The 23,182-nt window shown below is 43.4% G+C and overlaps 1 protein-coding gene across 3 annotated transcripts in view; it reads right to left on the reverse strand.

Moving 5' to 3' along the window:
• PKN2 (protein kinase N2) overlaps positions 1-22,570 on the reverse strand; it is a 165,200-nt gene extending 142,630 nt beyond the window's left edge. For 2 of the 3 annotated variants that reach the window (XM_040360076.1, XM_040360075.1), the window contains exon 1: positions 15,217-15,429. In XM_040360076.1, coding sequence (XP_040216010.1) covers positions 15,217-15,285 — 69 coding nt within the window. In that variant the 5' untranslated portion in view covers positions 15,286-15,429. Of the gene's footprint in view, positions 1-15,216; positions 15,430-22,289 lie in introns of those variants that run through there. The other variant, XM_040360077.1, reaches the window with a different exon arrangement.
• Positions 22,571-23,182: the final 612 nt, after the last annotated feature.

A 23,182-nucleotide genomic window follows, 5' to 3' on the forward strand; every position in this document is an offset into this window, starting at 1 on the left:
AAATACAAAGCTTCCTTAGAATGCCCGAGAAGCACTTGGAGTGGCTAAATTTAGTTCCGGCAGCAGAAGTGAAGTCATCAATGATGCTGCAGAAAACAGCACTACATAATGTATGTAACTGATGCTACTACAGTATAATACAGCAATGACAGAAGCAGAATAACTTGGCTATGGAAATAATCTGTTTGAGCCAAACTATTTAAAGTGAAAGGAAAACTGGACATCAAGCTTCAGATCAAAAAGACGATATCAAGCAATCAAGAAAAAGGTTAGATTTTTGACCCCTTTCACACTGGAGGAGTTTTCCCAGGTGCTTTAGTGCTTAAAATATCACCTGAAAAAGGTTTCATCTGCAATCTCAGTCTGAAAGCCTGAGTGCTTTCCCACTGGACGTCAAAAAATGTCCTACAAACAGCTTCTTTGAGGCGCTTTAGGAGCAGAGCACTGTGGCAGCAGCATTTTGGAGGCACTATTAACCCTTTATTTGGCCGCTAGCAGGGGTTGAAAGCGATAAGGGGCTAGAGGCCGAAAAGCACCTCTAAAAGAACGGTAACGCACCGCTAAAACTAGCAGAGCTTTAGCGCCAACGCCATCAGTGTGAAAGGGGTCTTTGTGTACTCCTATTTAAGCAGAGTGTTATTATTGATGTAAAAGCAGAACGTTCCCCCCCCCCCCCTTGTTAAAAGTAAAGTGCAAATTTTTTTTTATTGCAAAAGATTCATAATTGACAGTGCTAGATAAGAAAGTGAAAACGCGATAAAATTCTAAAACCGAGTCAAACCAGGAAGCCACGGAAGGAGCATTTCTCATACAAAAAAAAGAAAAAAAAAAAAAACACAAATAAAACATGTTGTGACTGTGCCCTGCAGCACATAACAGGGAGAAAGAAGTTCTCACTACTGCATGGTCCCATGTTGGGAGTACACTGTCAGCAGATATGTCCAAGATTATAACTGGTCCATTTTTCCATGAACTGTAAAGAAGGTAGAATATAAAACGGTGCCTGTGAATTCCTCTTGTTCTTGGAGTCTATAAGCATTTTTTACACAAGATTATAATTTTTTTTTCTAATTGGATTGAATTGCAAAAAGCTAGATTCTGAATGAAAGTTGTGTGAATCCTGAGTGAAAACATTCACGTATAGACCCCCAATCTACTAAAGCCTGTGGATTAGTCACTTTCATCTTCCGCAGTATAATTGGAGACCAAAACATGCACTGGGAATGGAGGCTGTACTGGGGAGTAGAGGAATGCATGGAGACCCTGGCAGTGTTAAGAACAAATAAGATCAAGGTGATGCACCCCAAAGAGAAATCAACTGAATTCAGAATCAGTTAATATAAGGTTGGAAAAGAAGACAAAAACTGTACTCTGATTACACAAGGTATAGCCAGGTCACACTGGTTTGTTTCATTCATTCTACATACTGTGTTTAGATACAGAAGAAAAGTGACATTTACAGTGCCATGTATAAATAAATGGGCAAAATATAAAGCATGATCTCTGAATGTAGTGTTCAGTTTCTAGGTCACCAAGATCAGGGGGATGTGGACATATAACCTTTACTCTTCTGTTCAGCCAATACAATGACCTCAAAAGAGACCATAAAACAATATTCTTATTTTTCAGAAACCATCTATTACGTAAAGTGGTTGTAAACCCTGTTACACCACTTGTACCTACAGATAAGGCTGACCTGTAGGTACTGTAAATATCTCCAAAACCTGCACAGTTTAGGCGATAATTACCATATACGCTTGTACCAACTCCGGGAGACATGTCTGGTCACAACAGTGTACGGGAACTCCAGCAACAGCTACGATCCAAGGCAAGTATTTCATAATGAGCTAGTATATGATGCATACTAGCTCTTTATGCCTTTGCCTTGCAGGTTTTTTTTTTTTTTATATGGGTTTACAACCACTTTAATGGCCTTGTATGGTATTTTTCATTAAATAATTTCTTAGTAGGTTTTGCCATTTGCAATATCCTCCATGAACTCTGGAACCTAATTTTTCCTTTCACTTGTTTGAAATGAGCACTGCATGCTAGTTGCTGTCAAGTGTACTGCTCTGGGCACATCCCACTCTTAGTATATACGCCTGAAGTGCGACGCCGCAGCCGCCCCTGAGACGCTGGAGGGATGATTTCACATTGCCCTCTATGGAGATGGTTCACATCTCCACGCTGAACGCCATACGCCTGCCGCCTGAAAACAAGTCCCGGACCTTTTTTCCAGACGGCATTCGGCATAGGAGATGTGAACCATCTCCATAGAGGGGGTAAGGCTGCATTCACAATCGCGGCGTTTTGTCGCCGCAAATCGCGATACAAAACGCTGCAATTTGTCTCCGCAATTCGCGGGACAAAACGCTGCGATTTTGTACGCCAAGGTGTGAATGCAGCCTCAGGCTGCTTTCACATTGGGCGGTGGAGCCGCGGTGACGGTATAGCCGCGCCATTTGTAGTGCCGCTATACCGTTGTATTTACCGCGATATTAGGGCGCTAGCGGTGAGGTTTTTAACCCCCGCTAGCGGCCGAAAAAGGGTTAATACCGCCCGCATTGCCACGGTTTCCCATTGATTTCAATGGGAAGGCCCGGTATAGGAGCGGTAAACAATGTGAAAGCCTTCGGGCTTTCACATTGAAGCCTGCAGGGCATGATTTTTTAATGTGGTATAGCAGCGCTATTTTTAGCGCTGTACCGCATGAAAAACGCCTCAATGTGAAAGGGGCCTAAGGGCTCTTTCACACGTCAGCTCAGTTTTTTTTTCATCAGTTGATCCGTTTTTCCATCAGTTTTTCGTCCGTTCCGTTTTTTTGACGGAAGAAAAATAGTGTTTTCTTCCGTCCAAAAAAACGGAGCTTAACGCAGACGGATGCTAACGGACGTTAGCGGATGATCATCCGCTAACAGACGTTAACCCATAGGGAAGCATTGCGGTCCGTTAACGGACGACCAAAAAACGGACGAACGGAACGGACGTGTGAAAGAGCCCTTACTCACAGTGGGACCATGGAAAACGATAATAGCCACAGTCACAAGAAGCTTGATCACAGCAGCAAAAGAAAGATTCCAAAAAAACAAAAAGATATTTGGAAATTTTGAGGCAGTCAACAGAAAAAAAATAAAATAAAAATAGTAGAGTGCACCAGGCTTTATTGTCAGAGCTTAATTTAACAAGCTTGAATTAGAAGTCGATTGGCTGGGGGGGATGCGTAGCTGTCCAAAAAAAAAATAACAAAACAAAAAAAAAACAACACACGGAATTTTAGTAATGCTCCTCTAACTCTTCAGTTTCGTCCATCGCCCCCACGTCAGCCCGCTGAGTGTTAACGCTAGTGTGTCCCGGGTTGTCAGTACAGCAACCTCTCAAATAGTTTTCTGTTCAACTCAACATTACATGTGTACCCAGTCTTTATCACATACTTGAAAATATATATATTTTTTTTAACTTTACATTTTGAAATTTTTTATTTTAAAATGTTGAATATGTATTTTTATTTTTTAAATTCCGGGGAGAATTCTAAACCACCTCGACAATTGGGTTCCCGCTGGCCATACACTGAGCAATTTTAGCCAGTTCCTAATAAACCAGCTGAATTTCAATCAGCATGTCGCCCTGTCGGCGCACATTATTTGATATATATATATATATATATATATATATATACATATATACATATATACATATATACATATATACACACACACACACACACACACACACACACACACACACACTTTACAGCTACTTGTACATCAATCAACATGGCTCCTGTGCCATGTGCGATTGCCCGTTCTTCTGAATGGTTAACTTAGGTGACCCATCGTTAGATCTCAGGTTGTACACTGCACTGTGAAAAATGGGTCAGAGTTATGAAGAAAGGTATAATTTGATAACATATGATTGCAAGCTACCAGCTGAAAGGTTTAAAGAAATCAGGAGAACTTGGAAGAAAAGACGTGGTTAGAAATGAATCTTTACTCCTCAGTGCCCATACTGAGGCATTCAAAACAATTCTCAGAGACTGACTACTATTGTCACTGACCCAGTTTTTTATCATAGTACAGTTTAGTTAAGATACACAAGTTCTGTTGTACCTGCTGAATGAGATGGCAAGGAGCTGTGTGTCCATACAGCAAAAACAATGAAAGGCTATAGATAATGTGTTATCAACAGGTAGACATAAGATAGGCAGAATACAGCGCCTTGAAAAAAGTATTCATACCCCTTGAAATTTTGCATTAAAGCGGAGTTCCAACCACAATTAGCATTTTTTAAATGTATGTCCTTTCATCCTGCGTTTTTATAATATAAATCCGGTCACTTACTATTTTACAATCCACCGCCGATCCCCATAGATTCAAAAAAGATAGTTTATAAAACTATATCTACACCGTTGTCATTTTGCTTGTGGGCAATGTGAAGCCTACAGGCACTTACTTCCTGGAAGTCTTGGATGGGGAGTGATAATTGGACAGCGCACTGCATCCTGGGAAATGATGACACACATTTCCCAGGAGCATTAGAGGGAGATGTCAGAATCCTAGGTGGATTCAAAGGCAGATTTTGTGGGACCACATAGCAACAGGCATTTCCAGATGAGTACAAAAAAAAAAAATTATTTTAATTTTTTCTTTTTTAGTCGTAAGCTAGAGTTTAAAGCAAAATAGTTTTTTTTATGGAACCTCCACTTTAAGATAAAAAGCCTTTTGTGTGCAGCAGCCCCCGCTAATACTTACCTGAGCCCCATCTAGATCCAGCGATGTGGGAGTGTCTTTGCTGCCCCAAACTCCCCTCCTCATTGGCTTTAAACAGCCATTGTCTACCGCTGCTGTCAAAGTCAGTCCTCTAATGAGGAGAGAAAGGGGTTGGGACGGGGCCACGGCTCTGTGTCAATGGACAAAAGGGAGCTGTGGCTCGGATCCATAGCAACAATTTAAAAAAACACACACACACACACACGCCAAAAAACAGACTTTAGTACCATTTTTTTTTTTGCAAAACCTTAAAGGACATTGACCACAAAACAGTCAGGAGGAATGTTTTTTGGTCCCCCCCCCCCCCCCCATCTACGTGTGGTAATTTCAAAAGATGTGTATGTAGGCTTTGTACAATTTCTGATTGTTAGTACAGCATCTACAACCTGAGCTGTCAGCTAGTAGTGTGTACAAGGCTTAAAGCAGCCACAACAATGAAAGGATACCAACCACAGAACTGAAGGCCTCATCTCGCCTTCAAGTAAACACAAGCATCTTCAAACCTCTATACAAAACCAGCCTGAAGCCTCGTACACACGACTGGTTTTCCTGGCAGAAAAACTGCCAGGAGAGCATTTGGCCGGGAATCTTGGCCGGGTGTATGCTCCCTAGCAGTTTTCTCATCAGGAAAACAGCAGAGAATCCCGATGGCAAAATAGAGAACCCTGCTCTCTATTTTCTCGTCGGGTTTCCCTGCAGAGCGTTTCCTGCCGAGAAAACCGTCTGTCTGCATGCTTACATGTGCATGCTCGATAAGAGTTTGACGCATGTGCGGTAGCATACAAGTTTAGCGTGGGGTCTAGCAAGATGGCGGCGATGGCATTGAATGTGACGAGCGCCAGCTTGTCGTAGTCGATTACGTCACTGCATTCTTGCAATTCAAAAGAATGGCCGTATGCACGGCTTTGCAAGACAAGCTTGCCAGGAATCCCGTCAGGAAAATCAACTTTTTTTTTCCTGACGGGATTCCGGGCCCTGTGTACAGGACCTCACTCTGGATAACGAATGCTAAAATCTTATTTTGCAGCAACTGCAACCAGACTAAAATTACAGTAAATTAAACCTGCTCTACAAATTTGCCATTTTAATACACTGGGAGAAGGGTTTTACAAATACCAGTCTGGCAAATCAGCAAGCTTAGAATACCAGTATCTTATTCTGTCACAAATCTTGTCAATAAATATGCAGGCTAACTTGAAAAACCAACCAAGATTGACAAGTAGACACTAAGGAAATCATAAATTGTGTTTGCCATAAACAGGAAACGCCGTTTACTAGGTTATGGGGAAAAGAATGTAAATATTCTGGGAAAATTACATATGATGGATTCTGAAAGGACTTGCAAATCCCAGGTCATGGCCAGTAAGCGGAATGTACAAAGATGTATTTTGGGTTTTTATCTTTCCAGTATGGGTTTCTTGTTCACAGCCAACTTTAAAATTAAATAATGTTATGGTCACAGCTACCAAGATGTTCTTTTTTTATGATCAGTAATAAGCTCTGCATGCTTTGAGATGACCAGGTCCAGCAGAGCATCATATCTAATTGGGGCCTCTATGAGCATTGGCGTGTAAAAGGTTTATAACATTTCTGCCCTTTTACAGTTCCAGTAGTGCCATTACACCATTCAGTTTCAGGGTAGTCCACAACTGCAATATGGGACACTTTCACTCTCTCCCTGCCCAGGCCAATTTTCAGCTTTTAAAGCAGTCAGTCACACTTTGAATGACAACTACTCAGCCATGCAACACTGTACTCATATGACTTTTTTTTTTTTTTTTTTTTACACAAATAGAACTGTTTGATGGTAGTTAAAGTGGAGGTTCGAGGAAGAGGAAGTCACATGATAGTGACGAATGCGCATGAGACCACTGAGAGGTATCGGAGGTGACGTTGGCGACAGACTGCCCCCCTTCTTTTTTACATGCCTAATTGTATTTTTAACAATGTGAGTACCCTTGTTTATTATTTACGAGAATTAAAATTTTAAAAACGATATCACACTATCGATGCTTTATTCCTTTGGGGCGAGATACTGATCAATCTGCAATGCCAAGCTGCGGTTTCCAAAGCGAGCAAAGTCCTTTCTTGTATTAAGAGAGGTATGGACTCCAGAGACAGATATAATTTTGCCCCTGTACAAATCATTAGTAAGACCTCATCTGGAATATGCAGTTCAGTTTTGGGCCCCAGTTCTCAAGAAGGATATCGGGGAGCTGGAGAAAGTGCAGAGAAGGGCAACCAAACTGATAAGAGGCATGGAGGAGCTCAGCTATGAGGAAAGATTAGAGGAACTGAATTTATTCACTCTTGAGAAGGAGAATAAGGGGGGATATGATCAACATGTACAAATATATAAGAGGTCCATACAGTGAACTTGGTGTTGAGTTATTCACTTTACGGTCAACACTGAGGACAAGGGGGCACTCTTTACGTCTAGAGGAAAAGAGATTTCAGCTCCAAATACGGAAAGGTTTTTTCACAGTAAGAGCTGTGAAAATGTGGAACAGACTCCCTCCAGAGGTGGTTCTGGCCAGCTCAGTAGATTGCTTTAAGAAAGGCCTGGATTCTTTTCTAAATGTACAGAATATAACTGAGTACTAAGATTTGTAGGTAAAGTTGATCCAGGGTAAATCCGATTGCCTCTCGGGGGATCAGGAAGGAATTTTTTCCCCTGCTGTAGCAAATTGGATCATGCTCTGCTGGGGTTTTTTGCCTTCCTCTGGATCAACTGTGGGTATGGAGTTGGGTGTATAGGATTTTACTGTGTTTTTTATTTTGTTTTTTTTATTTTTTGTGGTTGAACTGGATGGACTTGTGTCTTTTTCCAACCTGACTAACTATGTAACTATGTAATCTGGGACGAGACTTCCAAGGAGGACCTGTCGTTTCTGGATCAGAGCCCATCTGGTTAACCATCTAATGTGGTTGGATCTATATGCTGTTACCTTACAGCAGTAAGGTAAGGGGACATCCTCATTCATTTTAAAAGGATCACTGGATACCTATCCCCCTTTCACCTCACACTGCGGACCTACATCAGCACCCTTTTCTCAATTTTTGGACTTTTAAATTATATATTTGGGTGTTGTGTTATACACAATTTTTTGCACTATCCATTACCTCATTTTTTAGTGTATTTTATCACATTAAGAGAAATGTGTGGAGTTATATGATTTGCACCAGTATTGTTCACTGATCATTTTTTTGTTTATGCTATTTTTGGTTATACTGTTCCTATTTTCAGTTATACCATTTTCTATTCCCTTCCCCCACTTGTCCATACACTTGCCCATCCACCACCCACTAGCGCAGCACTACCTTCCCCATTAATAAAGTGGAGGTTCGCCCTTTAAAACATTTTTTGACATCACACAAAGTCGCGCCATCCATCCTACCGACACAATGCCGGTGTTTTTTTTTTTTTTTGTCAGCACATACCTCTTAATCCCGATTTTCACCTCACGGCGATCCCGCGGGAGTGGGCGTTCCCAAGCACTGCCTGTGATTGACAGGCTTCCGAACGGCGCATACTGCGCGTCACAGGTTGCCGACAAAACCCGAACGTCGGTGCGCAGGCGCCGTATAGAGCCGCATGGGATTAAGGAGGTATGTGCTGAAAAAAAAAAAAAAAAAACACACCGGCATTGTGTCGGTAGGATGGCGTGACTTTGTGTGATGTCAAAAAATGTTTTAAAAGGGTGAACCTCCGCTTTAATCACTACTGTTTTTGTTTTTATTTTATTTTTTTTGGCCTAAATAATTTAAAAAGACCAAAAAAAGTTTAAAAGAAAAAATAAATAAGTTATATAAATTGTAAAAAAAAAAAAAAAAAAAAAAAAAAACTATTTATATAACTTATTTATTTTTTCTTTTAAACTTTTTTTGGTCTTTTTAAATTATTTAGGCCAAAAAAAATAAAATAAAAACAAAAACAGTAGTGATTAAAGCGGAGGTTCACCCTTTTAAAACATTTTTTGACATCACACAAAGTCACGCCATCCTACCGACACAATGGCGGTGTGTTTTTTTTTTTTTTTTATACACACACACACACACACACACACACACACACACACACACACACACTTATAACAGTCAAATTAAGCAATCTATTATGAATGGCATCCATTCCACTCATCCTGTACTACTGTGAAGCGGTGATTGGCCGCGCAATAAATGGTACAAGTGCACTGTGATTGGCCCTGTCTGTACCAGGTAATCACATTGATAAATCAACACAATAGTACACAATCAATGGTATGAATGGAAGTGTACAATTGCCATGTCATCTGCAGTGATTGGTGAAAGTGATCACATGGTACTGGTAGAGGGCCAGTACACAAATCTGTCATCTGGTTAAAGATCACGTCATGTGACGTCCACCCAGGATGGCAGCGCTCACACTCGGACGTTACGCATCTATAGGCTCGGTGGGAAGCAGTTCAAGCCCTCCATTTGTATCACCGTCACAGCCCTTTCTGTGCCAGGAGCCGAGTCTCCTCCTCATTAACACTTGGTGGCCTATAACAATCTCCAATAACTTTAAAGTAAGCACACCCTTAATGCTTCAGCATCATCACACTCTCCATCAACAAGGTAAGTGGACCTACATAGCAGTCCTGCACAGGGATCATTCCCTGCTCACCAATAAGGATGAGCTCCGGCGTGTTTGCTCAGTCCATGTGCAGAGCCCGCCAGGAAGTCGGCACCGCACTGCGCTAATCACAGGCAGGGAGACATTTCCAGATCTCTGCAGTCGAGCATCGGGAAATGTCTCCCTGTCTTTTGATTAGCGCGGTGCCGACTTCCTGGCGGGCCCTGCACATGGACTGTGCGAACACGCCGGAGCTCATCCTTACTCACCTCTAGTCTACAGGTCTTGACTACTTGCACCATTTCTAATAACGTGAAACAACCAGGAGGCTTTCTGTAGACAGGGACCATGTGATATGAGGAGGTCTAGACTTTAGGCAACATAAGGAGCCTTTCCTCTTTTCCCATTAAATTCATGGCAACCAAAAAGGAAGCAAAAAAAAAAAAAAACACAAACACTACTAGTTTGTACTAGGCTTGACTATGAGGATCATATGGTTATACAGGAAAAAGATAACAATACAAAAGGAACAGTGGAGGTTGCCACAAAAGCTGGAGGGCTGTATACTGCCCGTTATCTGAACAAAACCACTCCAAGTATTTCAATGCCAAAATGACATTCACTAATTGCAACAAAGATATACAGTACAGAGATGTCTTTGTATCATCGATCTGTAAGACTGCTATAGACAGCCACTCGTTTGTCCGAAGCAAGGACTTATATGGTACGAACTAAATTCACGGTCAGAATAATCAGTGCTAAATGGTCATGTTGCTGCAGTTTAACTTTAGCAATGAATAAACGTCTTATACTTTTTTAAAGATCAAAAAAAAATAAAAAGGAAAGAAGAAAAAAAAACACAATTTGTGGAAACATGTCAGAGTATTAGTCTTAAAATCAGGCAAAATATCTTCAGACTAAAGATGCGAGTGAAGATTATTATACAGGTGTCAGGCAGCACATCACAACCAGTTTAATCTCATCCTTTAATTGCATTTGGTCTGACGACTTGCTTCCTTATCAGAGCAGATTATCAATTACCAGAAGACAGAGAGAAATCCAAAGAAACATTGAAAAGATGGTTCAGTTGGGTGGCTGACATACAGGAGGCACTCTGTGAAGTCTTTTTATAAGAAGCTTCCTGGGGCGTTAAGAAACTTGAAACTGCACAGATATCAGGTACACAAACAAGGTTACTAAGAAATCAGACAAATACACAAGATCAACTTCCAGTGACATATAACCAATTAAAGATCTAACTTCTAAAACTGATAGCAATACATAACATTCATGCCACGTGCACCCAACAAAAAGTAGGGGAAGCCATTAGTAATGCCATAAATGTAGAAAAAGTAAATGAAATGCACCTTGGTATACTTTTTGTTATGAAACCGACCAAACTATCAACTATAGATGCCGGACTATTAATCTATGAAGAACAAAAAGACAGAAAAAAGGTAGACAAAATAAAAGATCTTCAATAACAACAGTTAGGGAATGTGGCTCATTCACACACAGTGATAAATTGCTGTTATTTTTGTGTCTGTGAAGTGCAGGAATGTGTAGCTTGTAAGCAGCGTATAAGAAAGATAGAATACCAATAATTCAGAAGAGCAGATTCGATGTCATCTGGTACTCACATTCACCTTGAATGGGTGTTCATTTCAGACATGGGCCTATTATTCATTTATAAAACAGATCTAGGCATCCAAACATTCACATCTACATACTGATCATTGATGCAGGCAAGTAATGATTTGAAGCGGAGTTCCACCCAAAAGTGGGAACTTTTGCTTATCCGGGAAAAAAAAGGGGGGGGGGGGGTAATCTAAATAAATTAGCTGTGCAAAAACTCACAAGAATGTTCTGAACTTCAGTGCATGTTTTACAATAGTCAGTCCACACACAACAGGCATTCCAGTTTTTGGTGAATGCTGGTGACTGAATTGGGTGACTCACTGGCTTCTTTTAGCTCTCAGGAATTCCAGAGACCTCTGCAAAGGGAGCCGCTAGCACTACCCACCTGCTGCCGGCCTCATCGGAAAGATCTCACTACCTCCACATTTTTCAACGTATTTTTAAAATAATAAAAAAAAAAAAAAAAAAATCATACCTATCATGCTGGGACTTGCAGTGCCACAGTCCACAAAGGACTGTCCCATTTAGCACCATTGTCTCCCAGTGACTAATACACCAACATAGTCTCCTATGTATATAGTAGATAACACTATGATTTAAAAGGGTCACCCAGTGACTACATTACAGTTTATATAGTAGTCTTCCAGTGTATACAATATATAGCTGTATGATCTCCCAGGGTATATAGTACAGATAAACAGCCTATTTCCCTGTAATTGACACCGTTGTATTTAGCACTATGGCCTTTCAGTAAATATGGTAGGGATCGTTTCTATCCTCTCTGCATAGGTTAGTGTCAGCTGGCCTGAGCGCACCACTGGCATCTGACAGCTGGGTACTTAGCATATTATAGTTCAATATAATGGGTGGGCTGATAATAAAATACAACCCTATTTCGGACTTTAAACCAGCAATGCCCCTTCTACCTGCAGATTATATGTTCCTGGTGCAAGCTAAGGCTTGTGCTTTCACAGACTGTCCTATTTAGTGCTGCGGTCTCCCAGTGTATATTACACAGCTTTCTAGCCTGGATCTGAATAGGTTAGTGTCACTGTCCTACTTTGTACTGTGGTCTCCCAGCATATAAAGTACACAGCTCCTCAGCCTATTTCAATACAGGTTAGTGGCAGCTGGGGAGATCTCAGTGCTGGGAGTTCAACATGGTACATAGACCAATATAATTCACAGATGGAAAACAATGCAACTCTGTTCTGGACGTTTGGCTGCTGCCCTGTCATGCTGAGATACGTAGTTCTACAGACTACAAAAGCCTATGCTCATGACGAGTCTGGCAGAAAAAAAAAAATATATAATTTATATATATATATATATATATATATATATATATATATATATATATATATATATATATATATATATATATATATTATATATACACACATACACACCTGAATTTTAACCAGCAATGCCTAATTTCCCCACAGCCTTTTAAAGATGTCCAGTACATGATGGCCTCCCAGTGTATACAGTACACAGGCCCCAGACTATCTCTGTACAGCCTATTACTGACATTGTCCCATTTCATAGGATGTTCTCCCAATGGCTCCCCAGACTATCTCTGTACAGGTCAGTGGGGCGGGCTGGGATCCGACAGTCTGGTCTTCAGTGCATTACACTCCCAATATAAAATTGAATTCCAGTAAAATTTTCCTTTAGTGACCCTTTAAGAAGAAAATATGCAACCCGATTCTGGACTTTTATTGAGAAATGCCCTCTCCACTGAAATCCACTGCAAGCTCCTTCCCTGTCATGCTGGGACTTTTAGTTCCACAGGCTACACAAGACTGTCCCATATAGCACCATGGTCTCTTAGTATATACAGTAAAAACTCCCCCACTCTACTTCTGTAGAGGTCAGAGTCACCTGGAGAGATCTTAATGCTGGAGTCTGACAGCCAGGTCAGGTATTCAGGATGTTACACGCCAATTGAATTCTAGTGATTGGGTGGACCAAAGAGGAAAAAAAAATGCAATGCCCTCTCCACCTGCAGCCTCCATTAAGGATCTATTGTAATCTCCTTCCCCATTATGCTGGGACTAGTAGTTCCACAGTCCTCTATAGCCCCATGGTCTCCCGCGGTATGCAGTACACAGTGGCCCTATCATCTTATTTCTTTCAGCTAGGGAGATCTCTCAGTGCCGGAGTCTGACAACTGAGTATTCAGCATGTAATAGCGCAATATATACACTTTACAGGTAGACTGAAGAAAACAATGCAATGCTTTTTCTGACTTTAAGCCTAGGTTCACACTGGGTATGATTTGAGATGCGATTTCACATGTTAAATCGCATCTCAAAATGGGCAGCATTTGCCGGCAATGGCACCGTCCTAATCGGTGCGACGCCGCTGCACCGATTTCAAAAAGTAGCTCCTGTACTACTTTTTGCGATTTCAGGCCGCGATTTACATTGAACCCTACACAGATGTCTCTTAAATCGCGGCCGAAATCACGGCAAAAACGCAGCCGCGAAATCGCGGTAAAATCGCAATTTTACCGCGATTTTGAATTCGCAGCAGTGTGAACCTAGCCTAAGCCTTGGCTCACACTGGTGCAGCACAATTGGGTTGATTTACCTAAGGGAAATCCACTGTGCACTACAAGTGCAGTCTCTGTAGATCTGAACTGAGGGGAAGCTCTGCTGATTTTATCATCCAATCATGTGCAAGCTAAAAATGCTTTTAAATTTTCCGTGCATGTCCCCCTCAGATCTACAGCGACTGCACTTCCAAGTGCAAGTGGATTTGTCTTTAGTAAATCAACCACAATGTGTTGTCAGGACGTTTTTGCGGCGAGACTGAGCAATTGTGATGGATTTTTAATGCTTGGTAGAAGCAAACTATGTTATACACAAAACTGACAAAAAATGCACTAAAAACATGTATCTGTGTTTTAGGTGCATTTTTATTGAAATTTAAAAATAGAAAAAAAACGCACTGCACTGATGCGATTAGACTCCAAGGAGAATAATGTGATCTCCATTATCATGCAACGCAGGAGGAAACGCACTAGTGTGAATGGAGGCTACACCAGCAATGCAGTCTATATAGGTCTCGTGCAGGCTCCTAGATCAATGCACATATTTGCCAGCACACCACGGATCATCAAGTGTCATCACATGCCTGACGAAGGGGTCCTGCGTGGCTCAGAAACTTTGCACTTGGTCCTTTAAAAGAATTCTTCAATAAAAGCTTTGGCTGACACTTGCTGATCCGTGGTAGGCTGACAAATATATGCATTGATCTACGATGTCTCCAGCTGGCCGTCGCACTCGCCATTCCAGGAACGTACGGAATACTGACAATATATGGTGCAGGCTCCTGCCATGTCATGCTGGGACTTGTGGTCTCACCGGCTGCAAAAGATTCTTATAGACCAATATACATCAAATATCATTTACTATTAGCAGAAAATAAAAATCAGCGATTCCTGGACTTGTAACCAGCAATGCCGCCTACTCCAGCAGCCACTACTGAGGTTTATAGCAAGCTGCTGCCCTGGTATGCTGGGACTTGTAGTTCCACAGACTAGAGGAGCCTGTCCAACACTGAGGTCTCCTAATGGTGATCACTGCAATATAAGTAAATGGGAATGTATGGGAGGACTGAGAAGAATAAAAACCATAGGAGCAGATCTCTGACATTACCAGCAATGCCCTGTCTGGCCTCTGTAGAAGTTATGCTGGGACTTGTAGTTCCATAGACTAGAGGAGCCTGTCCAACACTGCGGTCTCCTAATGGTGATCACTGCAATATAAGTAAATGGGAATATATGGGAGGACTGAGAAGAATAAAAGCCATAGAGGAGCAGATCTCGGACGTATCCAGCAATGCCCTGTCTGGCCTCTGTAGAAGTTATGCTGGGACTTGTAGTTCCACAGACTAGAAATTCCTGTCCAGCACTGTGGTCTCCTAATGGTGATCACTGCAATATAAGTAAATGGGAGGAAGAAGAGCAGATCTCTGACTTCTACAGGGGCCAGACAGGGCATTGCTGGATAAGTCATGCCGACACTTGTAGTTCCACAGACATCAATATCCTGCCCCATGTATCTCCATTAGTAGCAGAACTTCCAGAGACAACTCCGAGGCTGGCAGTGTGGAGGACAGTCCATGGAGCACACAGCAGTCCGGGAGAGGGAGGCAACAGGTCCCAGTAGAAAGCTCCCGCCCCGGCCCCCTCCTCCTCTCCATTACCTGGTAGTCGGTCAGGATGATCTCCCGGTCCGTGTTGGACGCCATGGCCGTTCTGCGTTCCAAACTCATAGGGGGAGGGAAAGCGCTCACCCTTCTCCCCCCTCAGTCCGTCTGTGGCCCGGGGAGCCCTCCTCAGCGCTGGCACGCCGAGAGGAAGCGGGGAGACAGGAAACCAGGGAATGGCAGCACCGCCTCCTCCACCTCCTCCTCCTCCTCACCCTGCCCCAGCCAGCCAGACCCCTCTCACCGCCCGTACGCCGCGCCTGTCGCACCCTTTGCGTGTCACGTTGTCGCGCCGGACGACGCTTTGCGGCCGTCACATGATCCCCGGACAGGGGTGTACACAACGACCCGACACAGGGAAAGGGGGCTGCCAAGTGCCGCCTTCGCCGCAGCGCCCCCTTGTGTCCGGCCGCTGTGTGCCTGCCTTCTCTGGAACTTTTCACACACGTCCCACAACTGAATGAAACTTCTACACAGCTCTCAGTTCTCTCATTTCCGGGCTAGCCCGGGGCACAACACTTCCACAAGTCGTTCAATACAGTACAGACCTATAGTACATGTAAACACTCAATGACACCCATCCCGCTCTGTGCACCGTGTATGACAGAAAACATGGAGAACCAAAACTTTTTCTTAGAGTAGAACTATAGGCAAAACTTTTTCCCCATTTTGGATAGAGAAAAGGAGTGTTATAACCTCTGTAAGGTTTATTTTTTGCAATATTTGTTCTTATTGGGGAGATTTCCCTTCACTTCCTGTCCCATAACCAAACAGGAAGTGAGAAGGAATCCCGGTTTCCTACCGAGAACAGTCCCCCGGTGCAGTGTCATATTCTGCTCCCTATCGAAGAATGCTGCAGAAGTCACGTGGCTGCGAACTGCGCATGCGCAATGCGTTCCAACGCAAAATGCGATGCGTTCCAGGGGATTCACGACACTACCCTTCAGTGAACCCATCACAATTTGTCACGGGAAGTGACGAGGAACCATACACAGTGCGGGGGGGGGGGGGGCGGGAGAGAAAGTGACATACAGATATAATGAGAACCATACACAGAGCAGGGGGGAGAGATAAAGAGACATGCAGATACAGATATAATGGTCTCTCTCTCTCCCCGTATGTCTCTCTGTCTGTTCCCGCTCCGTCTATGGCAATACGTCACTTCCGTGACAAATTGTGATGGGTTCACTGCTTCCCGCTCTGTGTATGGTAATACGTCACTTCCGTGACAAATTGTGATGGGTTCACTGAAGGGTAGTGTCGTGAATCCCCTGGAACGCATCGCATTTGGCGTTGGAACGCATTGCGCATGTGCAGTTCGCCGCCACGTGACTTCCGCAGCATTCTGCGATAGGGAGCAAACTGTGACACTACACCGGAAGATTTTGTCCGCTCTGTCCTATGCAGGCGCAGTGAACCTCCTGCTCTGTCCTGCGCAGGCGCAGCGGACCTCCGAAAATAGCTGAAGCTCAACACAGCTGTGAATCACTTGGACACGGCGCATGCGCAATGAGCACAATATTGTGCCACACAATGACGCACGCTCACGATGCTCTCTCCACTCTGCAAGGGGCGTATATATTACTATTATATTGTCTGCAAGGGGGGCGGGTGTATGAAAAGGGCGAGTTTTGCACCGTTGATGGCTGAGTTTCTGCCACCCGACCCTTACACAATATAATTGTAATACACCCCCCCCCCTTGAAGAGTGGAGCGAGCATCGGAGCATGTGGCCACGACTGTCACAATGCCCTGTTCTTTGCGCGGGCGCAGTCTACAGCTCATGCACAGCTCATGTTCGTCAATTTTCGGAGCTAGAGCGCTGCGCCTGCATAATAGTAAACAGGACAAATAGAGGGGGGGGGGCTCCTTAAAGGGGGCACAGACACCAAATAAAAACTGACAGGGGGTTCTAATCTCTCCTCTAGTCAAAACTGTGGGGGGGGGGGGTCTTTAGTTACACATTAAAATAAAGAAGGGTGAAAACTTCTGTCAGGTTTTTTTTTTCATGTGGTTGGTATGCCACAAAAGGGATTTCCCCTTCACTTCCTGTCCCAGAGACACAATAGAAGTTAAAGCGGAGTTCCACCCTATTTTACAACTTGGTCTTAAAGGAATGACCACCCCTTCACCACTCGTTTTTTTGGATAATTATAAGTATACTTCTTTCCTACCTCCACCGCGCCCACAACGTCATTTCCTCCTTCACCCCGCTGCCTTCTAGGACCTGTGTGTGTCCCAGAAGATGACGGGCCATGTCCCCTTAGTTACAATGGCAGCTCCTGCACCCGAGCCTGATCGGCCTCGGGGGGCTGACATTGCAGGCTCCCTGGACAGGCAAGGCTGGGTTCACACTACGATTTTCCCATCCGTCAGCCGCATACATTTTCAGTATTGAAAACGTACGGGCCCGTACGGGAAAACGCATACATAGACAATGCATTGCAAATCGTATGCACTCAGATGCATCCGGGTGCGTACGATTTGCTGGCAAAACGTTTTTTAAACGTACGCAAAACCGTGTTCAACCACGGTTTTGCGGCCGTTTTTGAAACAGTATGGCAAACGCATACGTTTTTTTTAAACATTAATGTCAATGGAAAACGTACATATGTGCGGTTCCATACGTTTACGTCCGTTTCAGCCGCATACGTTTTTTCATATAAATCGTATGCGGCTGACGGACGGGAAAATCGTAGTGTGAACCCAGCCTAAGTAAGTGTCCTTATTAAAAGTCAGCAGCTACAGTGTTTGTAACTGCTGACTATGAGACCAGGTACACACCGCCGCCGCAAGCGGTGCACAGCAGGGGTCCGGTGCGTGCTGGTTCACCGGTATAGGGCCGATTTCAGCCCAAATTTTTGGCTGAAATCGAACCTAACAAAAAAGGCACAAGTTGTTCCGGCACACCGCACCGGACCCGCTACGGAGATTTGTGAACTGGCTCCATAGGGAGCCAGTCACATTCTCCTGCTATGCAAATTGAATGCAGGGAAACTCGCATAGGTGTGAATCCGGCCTAAAATAATAATAAAAAAAAACGCTTTAAAAAGTGGTTGCAAACTCTTGAGCCCCTTTCACACTAGCAGGCCGTTGAGATCTACCTGTCAGTTTTCCAGGCAGACCCGATCGGACCTACCAGTCTCCTCTATGGAGAGGCAGGCATCAAAGGACATGTGTCCGTTTATTGACACCCACTCACATCCAATCTGCTAAAACCAGACGGATGGGAGAAATCAGATGGCATTCGGGTGTAAACGGGCAAGTGGTCCATTTACATCCGACTACCCATAGAGGAGAATGGGCTGTGTCCGTGTTTGCTCTGCATAAGCAGGGCAGACATGGACCAGCCATCCGCCTGCTCAACGGGGAATCAGCTGACAGGTTACCCGCTGAGCAGGCGGACTCCAACAGAGCCCGCCCCGTGTGTAAGGGGCCCAATTCTGCATGTGAACAGGCACAAAATCACACATTCAAGAAACTCACAAAAGCAACACAACACATTACACTTGTAGTGCCATTTATTTTTATAGTCGCTCCAAGCAAGAATGTGCGGCAAACGCAGAAAAATGCACAATTTAAAGTTTGAAACTCACAAATGGGCTGGGGCTTCTTTTTTGCATTTGTCACTGCAAAGGCTGCCCATTGCGAAGAATGAGCTGCCTTATGCATGAAGTGCATGTGCGTTATGCCAAGGTATGGTAGTGCGAATGGGGAGGGGGATTAGCCCTGGTTTACACCTGAGCCATTAGAAGAGCCTTTCTAGAAGCGCTTTAATGCTCAATACAAGGTTTCCCCACAGGCGTGCACAGGGGGTGTGCCTGGGCACACCCTAATCACCCTGTGTGGCGCAGATCCCCATGCTGATATTTCACCAAAATCCCCCAATGGCGCTCCTAAAAATTTAAAAGATATAAAAATCGTAAAAAAAAAAAATAATAAAGTACACAGTCCACTCACTGCCCTACTGACACCATCCATGTTTTAATACATTTTAAAATGTTTTTTTTTATAAGTGTGTGTGTGTTTGTGTGTGTGTACACGTGTTTTTGAGCTTTGTGGTGCACCTAATGCAATAGGCTGTGCACACCTATGGGTTTCCATTGTATCCTATGGTGCCCAGAGACTTGCTTGAAGCCTAATGCCGCGTACACATGATCTTTTTTCAGCATGAAAAAAATTACGTTTTTAAAAAATGTAATTTAAAATAATCGTGTGTGGGCTTCACATCATTTTTTGGGTTCTGAAAAACGAAAAAAAAAAATTCCGAACATGCTGCATTTTTTAACAACGTTTTAAACGATGTCGTTTTTCGGGTTGTAAAAAATGATCGTGTGTGGGCTAAAACGATGTTAAAAACCTGCGCATGCTCAGAAGCAAGTTATGAGACGGGAGCGCTCGTTCTGGTAAAACTACCATTTGTAATGGAGTAAGCACATTCATCACGCTGTAACAGACATAAAAGCCCGAATCGTCTTTTACTAACAGGAAATCAGCTAAAGCAGCCCCAAGGGTGGCGTCATCCGCATGGAACTTCCCCTTCATAGTGCAGTCGTACGTGTTGTACGTCACCGTGCTTTGCTAGAGCATTTTTTTAAAACGATCGTGTGTAGGCAACGTTGCTTTAACTGCTTGCCGACCAGCTGCTGCAGTTATACGGCGGCAAGGCGGCTCCCCTGCGCGAGAGCCCGTAGCTATACGTCGGCTCTCGCGCAGGCCACTAGGGGCGCGTGCTCGTTACAGAGTGAGGATCGGGAGCTGTGTGTGCAAACACACAGCTCCCGATCCTGTCAGGGAGATAAATGCTGATCTTCTGTTCATACAATGTATGAACAAAAGCTCAGTCATTTCCCCATGTCAGACCACCCCACCCCCCCTACAATTAGAACACACCCTGGAAACATACTCAACCCCTTCCCCGCCCCCTAGTGTTAACCCCTTCACTGCCAGTGGCATTTTTTTAGTAATCCAATGCATTTTTATAGCACTGATCGCTATAAAAATGCCAATGGTCCCAAAAATGTGTCAAAAGTGTCCGCCATTATGTCGCAGTTCCCGAAAAAAAAAAAAAAAAAATCGCTGATGGCCGCCATTACTAGTAAAAAAAAAAAATATTAATAAAAATGCCATAAAAAATACCCCCTATTTTGCGCAAACCAATCAAACGTTTATTGCGATTTTTTTTTTTTTTAGAAAAAAATGTAGAGGAATACGTATCGGCCTAAACTGAGGAAAAAAAATGTTTTTTTATATATTTTTGGGGGATATTTATTACAGCAAAAAAATATTATTTTTTTTTTTCAAAATTCTCGCTCTATTTTGGTTTATAGCCCAAAAGCTGAAAACCGCAGAGGTGATCAAATACCACCAAAAGAAAGCTCTATTTGTGGGGAAAAAAGGACACCAATTTTGTTTGGGAGCCACGTCGCACGACCGCGCATTTGTCAGTTAAAGCGACGCAGTGCCGAATCGCAAAAAGTGCTCTGGTCTTTGACCAGCAATATGGTCCGGGGGTTAAAGCGGGGGTTCACCCTTAGAGGGCACTTTTCCCCCTTAGATTCCTGCTCGTTTTTACTAGGGGAATCGGCTATTTATTTTAAAATATGTGCAGTACTTACCCGTTTACGAGACGCATCCTCTCCGTCGCTTCCGGGTATGGGCTTCGGGAATGGGCGTTCCTTCTTGATTGACAGGTTTCCGAGAGGCTTCCGACGGTCGCATCCACCGCGTCACGATTTTCCGAAAGAAGCCGAACGTCGGTGCGCAGGCGCAGTATAGAGCCGCACCGACGTTCGGCTTCTTTCGGCTACGAGTGACGCGATGGATGCGACCGTCGGAAGCCTCTCGGAAGGCTGTCACTCAAGAAGGCACGCCCGCTCCCGAAGACCCATACCCGGAAGCGACGGAAGAAGATGCAGCTCGAAAACGGGTAAGTACTGCACATATTTTAATATAAATAGCCGATTCCCCTAGACCGAACGAGCAGGAAGCTAAGGGGAGATTTTTATTTTTTTTTTAAATGGGTGAACTCCCGCTTTAAGTGGTTAATGATGAAGTTGAAAAAAAAAACAACATTTTTTCTACATGCCGAAAAATGATCTTGTGTACGCGGCATAAGAAAGTAAATCAGCCTCTGTGGGACAGAGTTGTCCATCTTGGGTCCCTATGAACTATAATAGAAGCGTAGGAAAACGTGCATTTTCATGGGATTTCTGCTGCCTTATCCTAGCAACCCGTTTTTGATTGCCTGAAACAAAAAAATACCCAAGCCCGAAAAACATATGCATAAAAGCACTTAAAGCGGGAGTTCAGCCGAATTTTATTTTTTTAACATTAGATTGATGCTCATTTTGTCAAGGGGAATCGGGTAGTTTTTTTTTAAAATCGAAGCAGTACTTACCGTTTTAGAGAGCGATCTTCTCCGCCGCTTCCGGGTATGGTCTTCGGGACTGGGCGTTCCTATTTGATTGACAGGCTTCCGACGGTCGCATACATCGCGTCACGAGTAGCCGAAAGAAGCCGAACGTTGGTGCGGCTCTATACGGCGCCTGCGCACTGACGTTCGGCTACTTTCGGAAAATCGCGACGCGATGTATGCGAGCGTCGGAAGCCTGTCAATCAAGTAGGAACGCCCAGTCCCGCAACCCATACCCGGAAGCGGCGGAGAAGATGCATCTCTAAAACGGTAAGTACTGCTTCGATTGTAAAAAAAACACTGATTCCCCTTGACAAAACGAGCCTCAATCTAATGTAAAAAAAAAAAAAAAAAAAGTTTTTGGGTGAACCTCCACTTTAAAATAAATAATTATAAAAAACACACCACTTCAAAAAAAGTTTGAAGATGTTCACGCGTGCACATAAATATAGAGAAATCTTATCAGAAGCATCAATATATTTGAACCCTGCCCATTCCCACAACACGCTCCTAGTTGTAGCGCTCAATCTGCATAAACGCTGATTTGCTTAGCAAATATTTGTTATGTTTTTAGCATCTCTGTTCAATACAGAAAAGAGAGGTTTACATGTTTTATATGTAATTAAAAGAATACATTAAAGACAAGATAACTCACCAGACCCTATCCCCACAGCTCCAGCCAGACAAAAATATCCCTTCCCTGCCTCCAATGGTCTCTTTTATGGCAGGCTCTTCTTTCACATGTGTCAGCAGGCTGATAAGCCACTCAGGGGCTTCTCCACCAATCTGTATTTGCTGAATATTAGGGAATAGGAGTCCTTCCCCATAGTGGAATAAGTCATGGCTTCTCTATGTAAAATCTTTCCCTTCACTACTGAGTCAGACTTGTGAGCTCAGTCATTGTAAAAGCAGTTATCAGATGGCAAGCAATAACACTGAGATTCCCCCTTGCCCTCAGTGAACCAAAGGTTAATTAATGAATAACTCCGTCACCTGGAAGTTGCACATGTGATGCTTCTTATCCTACCTGTTGTAATGGTAAGAAACCTGAAGATTAGGGAACAAAACAGAAGTAAAGTAGGTAGATACAACGATCGCATAAGTCGTTTTTTGGTCTGTACCGTTGTATAACTAATGCCGGCCATACACGGTTCCAATTTCGAAATAATTTTCTTTCGAAAATCGTATCTAAGAATTTTCATAAGAATTTCACACCATTAGTGGGCTGCAGCAACAGCCTATTTTTGTGCCGCAATCAAATTTGAGGAATCGGACATGTTGGTAAATTTTTGAAAAACTAACAATTTTCTAATCAATGATGGTAGAAATGTGCGAGAAATGTAATAGAAGACAAATAGCTAGATTCAGTAAGAGTTAGGTTGGCGTATCAGTAGATACGCCGACCTAACTCGGAATCTGCGCCGACCTAAGTTTAAGTGTATTCTCAAACAGAGATACACTTAAACCTATCTAAGATACGACGGCTTGCGCCGTCCTATCTTAGGGTGCAATATTTAGGCTGGCCGCTAGGTGGCGCTTCCATTGTGG

The sequence above is a fragment of the Rana temporaria genome, chromosome 7 (assembly GCF_905171775.1).
Source record: "Rana temporaria chromosome 7, aRanTem1.1, whole genome shotgun sequence".
Lineage (NCBI taxonomy): Eukaryota > Metazoa > Chordata > Amphibia > Anura > Ranidae > Rana > Rana temporaria.